Here is a 14,469-nt window from a genome sequence, read left to right as displayed (position 1 = left end):
CATGTTTGTGTGGGTTTCCTCCGTATGCTCCAGTTTCCTCCCACATTCCAAAACCAGAGCGAAATCACACAATATACAGCACACAAATGGACTTGCGATTAGACATGATCTTCCGCCTTTACCATGGGATTAAGGAAAGATTAAAACCTGGTGGTGGTGTATAAAGCCCAAAATATGAGAATTGTGTCGATGTCCCAATATTTATGGGCCTGGCTGTATACACAAATATTTTGTAAAGAGTACATGATATTGCTGTATCCGTATTAATGAGAGTAGTATCTGAATAAGAGCATTTCTCTAAGGATAATAGGGGATTAAACACACAAATTATAATATGATTAATACCTCAGCGGAATAATAATCGTCATTATTTCCTAGGTGAATCCTGGTCGTGTTTTGTTCACTCTACTCTTTTCTATTATTGTCACTACTATACTTAAATTATGTTGTGTGATTTTAATCCTTGTTATTTTCAGCAGATATAAATCTATTTTTTAATGATACATAATAAAGTAAGTATTTCAACAATGTATCCTAAAGTCCCCTACAATTAGGTAACCACTTTTTCTGTATCACAAGGGAATCTGTAACTTTTCCACCAAAAGGTGGCAGGATTTAGCCTCAGTCTAAGTGCCTCGGGATATCATAACATGTTATTATTTTTCTCATATTTAAATACCCTTTGTTCTCTCTTTAGATATAATACTTGGTCATTGCAACCATCTTATTAGCCATAGATAAATATACACAGCTGCATTAAGGCAACGTGTGAAGTTAGACATCACATCAAGATATAATTAATTTCCTATGTGATAATAAAAATGTAGCAAGTACTCCATGAAGTGTTTGTTTATACTTAAAATTCCCTAATGTATGTTCATTTATTCACAGTACCCCCTGAGTCAATGTATATCAAGCTTCTAATTATTCATTTAAATGTTTTTGCTTTGATTTTTTAAAAAAAAACTTTCTGATTAGTTTTGAACAATTTTATTGTTTACTATTACATGTAATGTTAATTGTAAGTTATATTTAACAGACTGAAGTAACCTTTGAATAAAGCCATAAGCTGAGAACCCAGAGTCTACACAAACCAGGAGAGAAATGGGGACAATATTTATTATATTGGGCAGCACAGTGGCTCAGTGGTTAGCACTTCTGCCTTGCAGCACTGGGGTCATGAGTTCAATTCCCAACCATGGCCTTATCTGTGAGGAGTTTGTATGTTCTCTCCGTGTTTGCGTGGGTTTCCTCTGGGTGCTCCGGTTTCCTCCCACACTCCAAAATCATACTGGTAGGTTAATTGGTTGCTATCAAATTGACCCTAGTCTCTCTCTCTCTCTCTCTCTCTCTCTCTGTGTCTATGTGTGTATGTGAGGGAATTTAGACTGTAAGCTCCAATGGGGCAGGGACTGATGTGAGTGAGTTCTCTGTACAGCGCTGTGGAATTAGTGGCGCTATATAAATAAATGGTGATGATGATTATATTTATAGATAATATAAACCTTTAAAACAATGATTTGCAAAGTTGAAAACTCACCATTCAAGACCTGCACTTACCCATAAATCTACAACTGCACCAAGCAATCAGACATGCCAGATTAATGTTCTTCGTGGTCCAATATCTTTCTCCTTATACAATACGCAGTTGTCTTGAAAGACCAAAGACCTACGTGGCCCTTTGCATTATTTTGACTTCTGTTGATATCTGTGGAATTATATTGAAATATTTCCTTTGCTGTGGATTTAATGTATGACTGTCACCTGATGAGCCAATACTCAGCCTATAAATGTACTTGGAACTCAGACCCCCCAATATTTATCCTGGCAGTCCCGACAAAAGCAAGCCCCAAACCATACCCTGATCAGGGGCTGGCTGATAAGTTTTAGCCCAGGATAAAGGGCGAGACTTGGCTCAGCAGGTACCCCAGTGACCTAGCCCAAGGTAGACCACTATTTTTTTTTATTACTGGAAAGATTTATTCAAATTTCTGTAGAACAGGTAGTACAATTGGTGCATATTCAATATAAAGGAATAACTTTCACTGGGCAAATGTTTGCACAATCTTTGTTATATGAACACATCTTACAACCACACAGGACTCTTACCCAGGGCCGGATTAAGGGAATGGAGGCCCCTGGGCTAAGGGGGCCTCCATTTCCCCCGTGAGGGCCCCCCCCATGATCGGAGCTGCCCGCAAATCAGAGCTGCCCGCGTCCCCCGCCCGCGATCAGAGCTGTCCGTGGCCCCCCCTTCTCCCCGGCACTTACCTCCTTCTCCGGCGCGCTGTACTCTCTTTACTGAGGAGATCTTGTGAGAGTGAGACTCACGAGATCTCCTCAGTAAGGAGACTACAGCTCGCCGGAGAAGGACCGCAGTGAAAGTGCTCAGCAGCACTGATCGCGCCGGGGGCGCCCCCGCTCCCGACCGATCAATACTGCTGCTGAGCACTTTCAAGGGCCCCCTGGATGCCATAGGCCCCTGGGCTGTAGCTCAGTTAGCCCTATGGTTAATCCGGCCCTGCTCTTACCTGAGCAGGTGTAACAACACGTTCCTTAGTGTCTGTATCCTGTCTGTGAAGGTGAAAAGTCCCGGAGGAGTTGGCCATCATTTTCAATCATGCAAAACCACCTACTCCCTTCCTGGTTGGTTAGTGAACTACCGAGCAATAGTCATTTTCTATTTTTTTCACTTGTCATATTCTACAATAAAAATGTTTGTACTTTTTCCTGCAATACAACTGTTACATGAACACTGTGTGGTTTATTCTGGGTATTTTACAAATATTAGTTAATAAAGTTTAATATGACTTTATAAGTCAAATAGTTTATAAATGTATAAGTTTATAAAGGGTAAATATGATTTGGATTCCTAATATAGATGCAAAGGGTAATAACACACGTGGTTTACACAAGTGTAATGGTCTGCAGCCAGACAGGTGCAATATACATCTATACAAAACACAAGCCTGTGATGTGCGGATACCGCACCACGTAGGACTGGTACAGGCATCACAAATTTACATACACACGCCCCCAATGGAGCCCCAGGTCGAGGAAGTATCGGAGGATTGGAGGAAATCTATACACACTACACAACGGAAAGGAGATTGGAACGAAAATATTAAACGGTACGACCAACCGAATGAGGCGACAATCGTCCATTTGGGCAGACTTTCGACCATCGTGTCACTGCACACACTGACCCGACTTTTGAACGAGCGGTCGTATGTCGGCTGTTTGAGCCGACTATTGAACGAAAACCCTGTAGTGTGTACCCAGCTTTAGCATCCAAATGCTCACTCTTTTTCAATTATATGTAAATGATTATATTCCCAGTAATAAGATAAACCCTGTTTTTAATTAACAAGAAAAGCCACAAAGAATATACATCAGTTAAATAAATGTAACTATATTTGGCGTATACATAGCAAAACATACTTTGTTATGTTTCTTTGGACATCTATAGCAAAACAAACAATATTTTTTCGTTACTACAACAACATACTCCCAATATAACTTCTGATAACATGTAAACTAGCGATCCATCCATCCCAGTTATTTAGTTCCATGATTTTACCCCCTGGATGCATGAAACCAGGATCTCTCTCTGGAATCCAGTCCTGTTTGGGAAGCTCCTATCTGATCCTTTCGCACAATAAGTCAAAGTTATTCCACCGTATGTTTACTCTTATTATCAATGGCTGCTCTGTCTTGAGTGTTGTTACATAAAACATGTTGTAACGCTGCTGTGCTAAACAGTGTGTTCATTACATAATCATTTCTTTTACACACAGATCTATGCCCTTGCCTGGGGTACAGGGTTGGTTTAGTTTAAGGTGTATACTCCTAATTTGTATGGCTGAGTACATAGAATATAGCACAATAGTTTTATGTATTAGGGAAATATTCATACAGCAATAAAACTGGAATACAGCAATGTAAATGTGAATACATCCTTTGCAGGTTTCCCTCGTTCAGACACTTTACACGATTGGCTTGTACGTGACTTTTGCCAAATATGTTGCTTTACATTTCTTCTCCTTTCTCTGCCTTTCAGCCTTGCATGTATATCACCAGGTAAAGTCTTTTATTTTCTTCTTCTTTTCATTGCCCTGGAACACATCTCTCATTTACTGTGCTCCCTGCATGGGAAATAGATGTTACTCGTGGCCTAGGAAAGAGAACCCTGCCTGATGATATAAGGACATGGCTGGAAAGCAGTGTAGGAGACAGAAAGGAAATAAAATAAAAACAATGAGGGGGATTTGGGGGATTTGGAAGATGACAAGCTGGGATAAAATAATATCAGAGAATGGTGACAATATATATTGCATTATTTTTATTATATATTTATATATAGACTATATAAACATTTATTATTGTTATTACTGTTAGGGAGTGACAATCATTATTTACACATAATAACTCATTACCCGGATAATATTATAGTGTGTTAATAACTGGAGACCTGTGAGTCATGGACATGTATTTATACACTGAGCTATTATATGTATATTATGATTTCCTCCCATTCATCCCCTAGTGCGCAGATCGTCCGTGCATTACGGTACCCGGCCGCCGTATTCCACAGAAGCAGCGCGCACTCCGCTTCCCAGTATCCCCGATCTCCCCCGGCCGGGAGTCGCTGTGAGAGGCGGACATGGCGGAGCGCAGAGCCTTCGCCCAGAAGATCAGCAGGTAACCGGGGCTGCCCGGGGCCCGTACCCTGTACCCTCCTATCCCGGGATCTCCTGGACAATGGGCCCCTGTGGGGGATTCCCAGGCTCCACTCCCAACACAGGCCGCCACCCACCCCCCTTGTCCGGCCTGGATGAGACCCTGTCCCCCCCTGTCTGCTAGTCCTGGATGAGACCTTGTCCCCCCCTGTCTGCCAGTCCTCTATGTGCCCTGTTCCCCCCTTCTGTCTGTCAGTCCTGGATAATGAGACCCTGTCCCCCTCTCTGTCAGTCCTGGATGAGACCCTGCCCCCCCCCTCCTGTCTGTCAGTCCTGGGTGAGACCCTGTCCCCCCCCCCTGTCTGCTAGTCCTGGATGAGACCTTCCCCCCCCCCCCTGTCTGCCAGTCCTCTATGTGCCCTGTTCCCCCTTTCTGTCTGTCAGTCCTGGATAATGAGACCCTGTCCCCCTCCCTGTCAGTCCTGGATGAGACCCTGCCCCCCCCCACTGTCAGTCCTGGATGAGACCCTGTCCCCCCCCCCCCATGTCTGTCAGTCCTGGATGAGACCCTGTCCCCCCCCCCCCCTCTGTCTGTCTGTCAGTCCTGGACGAGACTCTGTCCCCCCCATGTCTGTCAGTCCTGGATGAGACCCTGTCCCGTCCCGTCCCGTCCCCTTGTCTGTCAGCCCTGGATGAGACCCTGTCCCCCCCCCATGTCTGTCAGTCCTGGATAAGACCCTGTCCCCCCCCCCCCATGTCTGTCAGTCCTGGATGAGACCCTGTCCCCCCCATGTCTGTCAGTCCTGGATGAGACCCTGTCCCCCCCATGTCTGTCAGTCCTGGATGAGACCCTGTCCCCCCCCCCCATGTCTGTCAGTCCTGGATAAGACCCTGTCCCCCCCCCCCCCCATGTCTGTCAGTCCTGGATGAGACCCTGTCCCCCCCATGTCTGTCAGTCCTGGATGAGACCATGTCCCCCCCATGTCTGTCAGTCCTGGATGAGACCCTCTCCCCCCCTCTGTCAGTCCTGGATGAGACCCTGTCCCCCCCTGTCTATCAATCCTGGATGAAGAGTTCATACAGCAACTTCATGAACTGAATTGGATACTTGACTGTGTACATTACACTGCTGCTGACATGTCTTCCAGAACTGATTGTGTGACATAGAGCTTTCAATCTAATGATTCCTTAACGGCCAAAATATGTTTGCATTGAAAGTGCAGAGAGATAAGCAGCCATATGGTCCATATGTATTCAGACATAGAGTATGATGTCATTTTGTTGCTAACAAATTGCAGATATGTGGGAGGCCATCGAAACCGATCATCAATGATCTTTTATTGCTTTAGTGCAAATTGTGCATCTGTTTGCTGTACAGTCATGGCCAAAAGGTTTGAGAATGACACAAGTATTGGTTTTCACAAAGTTTGCTGCTTCATTGCTTTTAGACCTTTTTGTCAGATGTTGCTATGTTATACTGAAGTAAAATTACAAGCATTTCATAAGTGTCAAAGGCTTTATTGACAATTACATTAAGTTTATATAAAGAGTCAATATTTGCAGTGTTGACCCTTCTTTTTGAAGACCTCTACAATTCGCCCTGGCAGCTGTCAATCAACTTCTGGGCCACATACTGACTGATGGCCGCCCATTCTTGCCTAATCAATGCTTGGAGTTTGGCAGAATTTGTGGGTTTTTGTTTGTCCACCGGCCTGTTGAAATTGACCACAGGTTCTCAATTGGATTAAGGTCTGGGGAGTTTCCTCGCCATGGACCCAAAATTTTGATGTTTTGATCACTGAGCCACTTCGTTATCACTGTTGCCTCATGGCAAAGTGCTTCATCATGCTGGAAGAGGCATTGTTCATCACCAAACTGTTCTTGGATGGTTGGGAGAAGTTGCTCTTGGAGGATGTTTTGGTAGCATTCTTTATTCATGGCCGTGATCTTAGGCAGAATTGTGAGTGAGTCCACTCCATTGGCTGAGAAGCAACCTCACACATAATTGGTCTCAGGATGCTTTACTGTTGGCATGACACAGACTGATGGTAGCGCTCACCTTTCCTTCTCTGGACAAGCGTTTTTCTAGATGCCCCAAACAATCTGAAAGGGGATTCATCAGAGGAAATGACTTTACCCCGGTCCTCAGCAGCCCAATCCCTGTACCTTTTGCAGAATATCAGTCTGTCCCTGATGTTTTTCCTGGAGAGAAGTGGCTTCTATGCTGGCCTTCTTGACACCAGGCCATGCTCCAAAAGTCTTCGCCTCACTGTGTGAGCAGATGCACTCCCACCTGCCTGCTGCCATTCCTGAGCAAGCTCTGCACTGGTGGTGCCCCGATCCCGCAGCTGAATCAATTTTAAAAGATGGTCCTGGCGCTTGCTGGACGTTCCTGGGTGCCCTGAAGCCTTCTTCACAGATATTGAACCTCTCTCTCCTTGAAGTTCTTGATGATCTGATAAATCATTGATTTAGGTGCAATCTTACTAGCAGCAATATCCTTGCCTGTGAAACCCTTTTTGTGCAAAGCAATGATGACTGCACGTGTCTCCTTGCAGGTAACCATGGCTAACAGTAAGCGTAGGAGTGAGAACAATGATTTCAAGCACCACCCTCCTTTTAAAGCTTCCAGTCTGTTATTCTAACTCAATCAGCATGACAGAGTGATCTCCAGCCTTGTCTCCAGAATCATTGACCAGATGTCAGTTGGTCCATGTGGCAGAGCTGAAATGCAGTGGAAATGTTGTTTTTGGTATAAAGTTCAATGTCATGACAATGAACTTTGAAGACGGACTTTGAAATTAACTGCAATTCATCTGATCACTCTTCTTGACATTCTAGAATGTATGCAAATTGCCATCATAAAAACTGAGGCAGCAGACTTTGTGAAAAATATTTGTGTCATTCTCAAAACTTTTGGCCATGACTGTAAATTGCTGCATATTAGCAGTTTGTTAATACGTAGCTTCAAGTGTTAGTAATTGATAATATTAAATGAAGTAATATATGAATTGAACAATCTATATAGAGACACTGGTGACTTACTTTACAGTAGCAATTTATACTGAATCTTTGCAGCTTTGTATTTAAAACGTCTCTGGTTATAGCTGCAGATCATGTCCTCTAATAACAGAGGCTAGCAAAGCATTCTGGGACTTGTAGTTCATAAACAGCTGGAGGGACACAGGTTTTATAATCATGTTTTCATATAACAGTCTTCTTACAATTTACCTGATAACGTTTCTGTAATCATTGTTCTCCTCTTTGTAATGTCCGATGTCTACAGGACAAACCCTTTTTTCTGGTAAACTTGCTGTTGTCAATTTTTGATTTGGAGTTTTTACCCACAAAGCACTTCTGCAATGGGTAAAAATGCTTATTTTCAGATGCACAGTGGACCTCATGTCTGTAAGTTTATTGAAGGACACAGACAAGGGGTCTCTCAGCCAGAAATTGGGTGATTACAGAGAACAGTAGCTTTTGTTCAGATGCATGGCAAATTTTACATTATTATATGTGAATATTACAAGGTATATATATTTTTTGTATTGTTAAATCGTCTTATTGTTTGAGATTCATGGATTTTTAAGGATTAAGTAAAGTCTGCACCATGAACCTTTTAGTTTTAATCTAATTGGGAATTGTTGGTAAAATATTGGACATTGATTATTTCTCAATGTAATTAGGAGTTTCAGCAATGGTGCCAAAACTTAGTAATATGTCGTTCAGTCTGATTGCCATCTATAAGCAAATATTACGTTGTGTGGTTTACCTTCACTTTTCCTTATTATCACGTTATCGTTAATCTTTCATGCATTAGTTGTTATTATATAAACATTACCACAATGGTTCTGCACAAGTGTAAGGATTAGAGCAAATGTGTCACCTTTATAACACATTACAGATATCATTCAGTATAACTTTATCTGTGAGGAGTTTGTATGTTCTCCCCGTGTTTGCGTGGGTTTCCTCCAGGTGCTCCGGTTTCTTCCAACACCCCAAAAACATACTGGTAGGTTAATTGGCTGCTAACAAATTGACCCTAGTCTGTGTTTCTGTGTGTGTGTGTGTGTGTGTGTGTGTGTGTTAGGGAATTTATACTGTAAGTCCCAATGGGGCAGGGACTGATGTGAGTGAGTTCTCTGTACAGCGCTGCGGAATTAGTGGCGCTATATAAATGATGATGATGATATAGGAGCACAAATGTATTAACTGTGACTTCTCTCATAATAATACATCCTACTTCAGGATGTCCTTTAATGTCTCTACCACTCTACCAGCTGTCATGGTTTACGGATATTTAAAGGAGACCTCCGCCCAAAACCACTAAACCCCTGTCTTGCCCCAGTGTCAAAAAGGCAGACATTTGACTTCTGGGCATCCTTCCCGTTGGGAGATATTGACTGCCACTGCTGCGTGTAGGAGATGTGATCTTTAAAAGAATATTACTCATAGTGTGGCTACATCTATATAAGGTACCTGACAATTACTCAAGCCGGCTGGCAAGGAGCCATCTGCCCCCCTGGGTTGGTCCCATACTGGGCTACCTGCAATTTTTTTTCCTCTTAAAATGTCCCTAACAAGCTGCTGATCTAAATCTGCCCCCCCCCCCACTGAGCTAAAATTTGACAACCAACCCCTGGTGAGCAAAATTTACAAAATACAGTGTCTGATAACAATTGGGCAGTGTTAACATCAACATACTTTTTTCTTTTTAAACTCTTTAGCAACATTTGTGTAGATTCTCTCCCCCAAGATTCTTATACTGGAGTTTACTTTGTGACTGCAAAAGAGGATGTGTCTAAATTAGAACTAAAATGACCTTTATTTGTTCTACTAAAGCATTCTCTGTGCATATAATTATCCGGGAACATCATGGGCGAAAACTACTTCCTGAATCACTTATTGGGCGTGCAGTATCCAGCCTTAAATAGAGCAATGCATTTTATTTTAGCTTCTTTATATGTACACTTGTAGATATACAGTTTTGCTATATATGTATAGAGAGTATTTGTATTTTGTTTGTGTATGACACCGTGTGTCCAGGCAGAACCGCTGATGACGTGGTAGCATGGTGGCTTAGTGGTTAGTACTTCTGCCTCACAGCACTGGGGTCATGAGTTTGATTCCCGACCATGGCCTTATCTGTGTGGAGTTTGTATGTTCTCCCTGTGTTTGCGTGGGTTTCCTCCGGGTGCTCCGGTTTCCTCCCACACTCCAAAAACATACTAGTAGGTTAATTGGCTGCTATCAAATTGACCCTAGTCTCTTTCTCTCTGTCTGTCTGTCTGTCTCTGTGTGTATGTTAGGGAATTTAGACTGTAAGCTCCAATGGGGCAGGGACTGATGTGAATGAGTTCTCTGTACAGGGCTGAGGAATCAGTGGCGCTATATAAATAAATGGTGATGATGATGATGATGTGGGTCGTCCAATGCCTATACAAATTGGTGTATTAACCCTGATGTACAGGAGACATTAATGACTAATACAGGAAATAAACATAGATCACACTAACAATGGGGATCCATAAATATATATACAGACAGCTGAGTAGTATTTCTGGCCCTTTTGTTGTCTTCCAGGGGAAGGATCTTGGTCCCTATAGCAGTCTGGTTTGGGGTCTCTGGACTTGGGGGGGGGGGGGTAGGGGCCATGTACCCGGTGCCATGCCATGCCATAGTGGGCTACCTTGAGCTGGGTCACTGGGCAACTGGCATTTTTTGCCGTTGTACCCAGTAGGCTGCTGTGCTGAGTCTCGCCAACCAGGCTAAAATTTGCCACCCTGGTCTTTCCTAATTACACACTCTAGGGTCTGATTTCAGCCAAGCTCAGGTAGGTGATGTAGTTCATTTCAGCGTAGTGGCTCCAGATATCTGGATGAGCTTCTATCTATGCGATCACACTTCACGTTGCTAGTTGGCAGACGGTCCACAATCGTGCCCAAAATAGCAAAGGCTGAAAGTAATGACAATCCCCGTTCCGGGCTAGTCGAAAGGTAAGATCAACCTCAATCTTGGCATGGGCAAACCGAGGGGGGTTTCCTAGTGCCTGGAAATCCCCCTCCAAGCCTGGGTCACTGTATAATTGAGGTGGCTGGACCCTGCCCCCACTTCACACGGCTCTGCTTGAAAAGGGAGAGCTGCGTGCACCTAACAGTAGTGCACGCAGCATTGCCCATGTTTATTATGGTGATAGGAAGAGTTGAAGAGCAGCCAAGCACTGTCTAAAATTATAGCCACGCCCCCATGCATGCTGGTCACGCCTACTGGCGCCATGGTGTGGAAACCCCCTCTACAAATCCTGTGTTTGCCCCTGCTTGGGTCATTCCTGCTCGTCTTGTCTGTGAGAACCTGGACCCTATGGGACTGGAGATTAGGAGAACTGGGAGCTGTCCCTTAGTACCTCCCCCCTCGGTCTGTTGTTCTTGAAACATAGGGGTTAATAGCGTTTACACAAATTTATCTTGTAACAGTATCAGACTGAAAGTATCTCACCTCTTTGTCCGTTTTACCCAGTTTGTCTATTAGTATGTTTGTCCCCAATTGTAAAGCGCTACGGAATATGTTCGCGCTATATAAATAAATGATTATGATGATGAAGGTATGGCATAACCGTTTAACCCTTTCCGGACTGGTTTTAATTTCCTGAAAGACGGAGGATTGGAGGGGCGCACGGACCCTTGGGAGACGGTCGTTTTGGATTATGATTCCAGGATATGACATTTTTTCCATGGGTGTTGTAATTGTATATACATTTGGGTCAAAGCTTTGTGAGGTTATGAGATGATCAGAGCTGGATATGTTAATTTTGGGATTAAGATCATGTAGGCTCTGAAGAATGAGACCCTCTTAGGACTCTCACAATCAGGTACTGGCACAATGCTGTATTTTTACTGAATAAACCGCCTGTAAAAAAAAAATCAATCCCTGGTCATTATTCAGAGACTCATTGCTGTATAGTTTGAACAACTGGTTAATGAGCTACATGTGACCAGTCTCTGAATAGACAGCACTGTTACAGTAACTGCATTGTTACAATGTTGCTGTCTGTTACAGGCAAAGTCACAAGGAATTTCCTCATCTCCTAATTTTCCTTCCATCGACCTTAAAGCAGGTGGTAACCTAGCAAAGATTAACTACCTTTAAATGGTGGCAGAGGGGGGTATGGGCAGGAGGACCAATCACATGCCGCAATCAAGAGATTACAGCTTATGATTGGCCGTCCTGCTCACACAAGTCACAGCAGATATTTAAACCTGGTTGACCTAATTTGACAGTTCTGTATTTTAGAACCCAACAGAGTCCCGGGGGCTGCATCCAGCAAACCCCAGGGTCCGGCCAGCGACGTGGAGCCAGTGCACTACTCAATCTTACTAGGAGGTAGTGCAGTATTAATTTACTTTCATTTAAAGGGACATACTATATAATTTTAATACAAGATACATTTATTTACAATAAATGTAGCGTGCTCCAATATCTGACGACTGGGTTTACAAGTTATGGTTTGAAAGAAAAAAAAAAAAGCTAATTTTCTACCTCTTTTTCCAAAATGATTTGGTCACTAAGGGCGCAGTTGAATTGGTTTCTATAGATCATATTTCTTTTTAACTTAGCAGAGAGCTAGTGTGGCAATACGACACCACAAACTGATCATTTTCTCTGTTTAGAATGACTCACAAGCAGCTTTGTTGAACATTTCTAAAGAAATTAATGTGAAATAAACCCCATTTATAAAAAGAGCACATCTTCAAAGCCTTGTTGCACATCAGACGTCCCAATAACTATAAGAAACGGTCACTTGTTTGGGATCCCTAGGTTAGATGGCGTTTCTCCGGAGTGCCAGTGAATACTACGCCCATGGATGCAATGATTCTGTCTGTCCTCAGTTCATGTTTTATTTGGAATTTGACAAAGTAGGAAGCGATTTATACTGATTCTGCAAATCTATTTATACAGCGTCTTTGTACTGTTGTGGGTTCAGCAGATGACTGCTTAGTAATGACAGGGACTCGGGTTAAAGTAACAAGTACATTATACCTCTCTGCCGGCTCTCCCTGAATGTCCGGGAGACTGCTGGATAAGGGTGACTTTCCTGGGCGCTTGCCTGCCAGCAATGTGGCGTAGATGTGCCGACATGACTTAAATCATATCCCGCTCACCTCAGATTGGTCAGGGGCGTGATGATGCAACTGGTGCGGTCATACCCTCTGTCCCGGTGACACGAATGGCTTCAAGTCGCGCTCACCTAACGCTGCTGGTGGATGGAGAGGGTACTATGCACACGCTCCATGTGCTTTCATTAGGGAGGGATCCAGCGAGAGGATTCAGTTGGATCCCAGTAAGAAAAAAACCAGTAACGCCATCCTGAGACCTAAATAAATTGTCTGATAGAAGTTTATAGGGGGCAGCGGGAAGTGCCGGTAAGTAGGGTAAAGCGGGCATGCTGGCATTTTGGCTCTTCACCACTTCTAAATAGAATCCATAGAGTGCACATACAGAGATAACATTGATATATATATATATATATATATATATAAACTTCTACAGGGTGGTTCGTAAGTGTAGAATCACCCTTTTAATTTTGTTTAATCCAAGATGGCCGTCATATTGGCCGAACACCCGAAAAAGTTTGACAGATGCATATATATACCTTATACCAGGTGGTCCATAAGTGTGGAAGCACCCTTTTAAAATGGATATGAGTTATGAAATATTAATCCAGTGTCTACACACATCATCTGGGTGTGGTGGTAAACTTTTTAGGGTATGTGGTCAGTATGGCGGCCATCTTGAATTCATTCACCTTGGATGCAACCCTAATTTTTAGAATTTTTGAAAATGGTGTCTCCATACCTATGGGCCACTGTGTGTGTGTCATTTTTTATTTTATTATTTTTTTTTTTTTTTTAATTAATATTTAGTCATTTGGAATATACCATAATCCAGGACCTTTATGCACCAATTTAAACCTGCTCCATGAGTAAAACAAACAGACACATGTAATCCACATAAAACATTCTCATAAGATTTTGACTGAAAACGTAAAGTTTTAGCAGCATAAATAGAACTCATGATAATAATGACTCCCCCCTTTCTATTTTTACACAGTAGTTTGCTCCAGGTCTGGAATGATGCAGGACCTAGTTAACTCTTAACATGCCAGTGACGCACAACTCTTATATTGAGCTCTTTATTTTCTATATTGAGACTCAACAGAAAATTTGTTTTATAGTTCTATTATCTCCATATAAAGGAACTTGGGGTGTAAAATTAGTGGTCACAATACTCCTGCCAGCCTTTGTACTAATCGTGGATGTTTTGTAAAATACATAACGTAGCAGTTTAATGGGTTGGAGGTCCCTGGCTAGCTCTGTCATATAGTGAATTAGTGCATTGTGGCAGATGGCAGATATTCCATTCATAGTTGTAGCTTTTTATTAAAAATGAATAAACTATGCAGTTTTTTCAGTCATCCTCATCAGTGCCTTCTCAGGCATCCCAGCATTGCACAAAGATCTATTGATTTCAATGCTGCATTTTTTTCCTGAGAGATATTTAGTGCACGGAGCTGAGATAACCAGGGGGCAATTTCACCCGCCTACATGTTTTAGGAATTTCAAAATGCTTCTATTAATATTAAACTGTTCACGCATAAATATCAGCCTTGGAATGTGGATTAGCGATATCAACGCTTTGAAAACCATAGGGCACTTTTCATGCCAGGAGATTACCTAAAATTGCATATCTGTTCAATATTCTGTTCTTGTACAATAATAAATCAAAATATTTC

At 42.6% G+C, this 14,469-nt stretch overlaps 1 protein-coding gene across 10 annotated transcripts in view; it reads left to right on the top strand.

Annotated features, from left to right (window-relative positions):
* Positions 1 to 4,593: 4,593 nt before the first annotated feature.
* DOCK7 (dedicator of cytokinesis 7) overlaps positions 4,594 to 14,469 on the top strand; it is a 102,401-nt gene continuing 92,525 nt past the window's right edge. For 8 of the 10 annotated variants that reach the window (XM_075181798.1, XM_075181804.1, XM_075181800.1 and 5 more), the window contains exon 1: positions 4,594 to 4,701. In XM_075181798.1, the coding sequence (XP_075037899.1) occupies positions 4,664 to 4,701 (38 nt within the window). In that variant the 5' untranslated portion in view covers positions 4,594 to 4,663. The remainder of the gene's footprint in view (positions 4,702 to 14,469) is intronic. The other 2 variants (XM_075181805.1, XM_075181802.1) reach the window with 1 other exon arrangement.

This window comes from Mixophyes fleayi, chromosome 8 (assembly GCF_038048845.1).
Source record: "Mixophyes fleayi isolate aMixFle1 chromosome 8, aMixFle1.hap1, whole genome shotgun sequence".
NCBI classification, from domain to species: Eukaryota; Metazoa; Chordata; class Amphibia; order Anura; family Limnodynastidae; genus Mixophyes; species Mixophyes fleayi.
The sequence above is the reverse complement of the archived record's forward strand: the minus strand, read 5'-3'. Positions and strand labels throughout refer to the sequence as shown.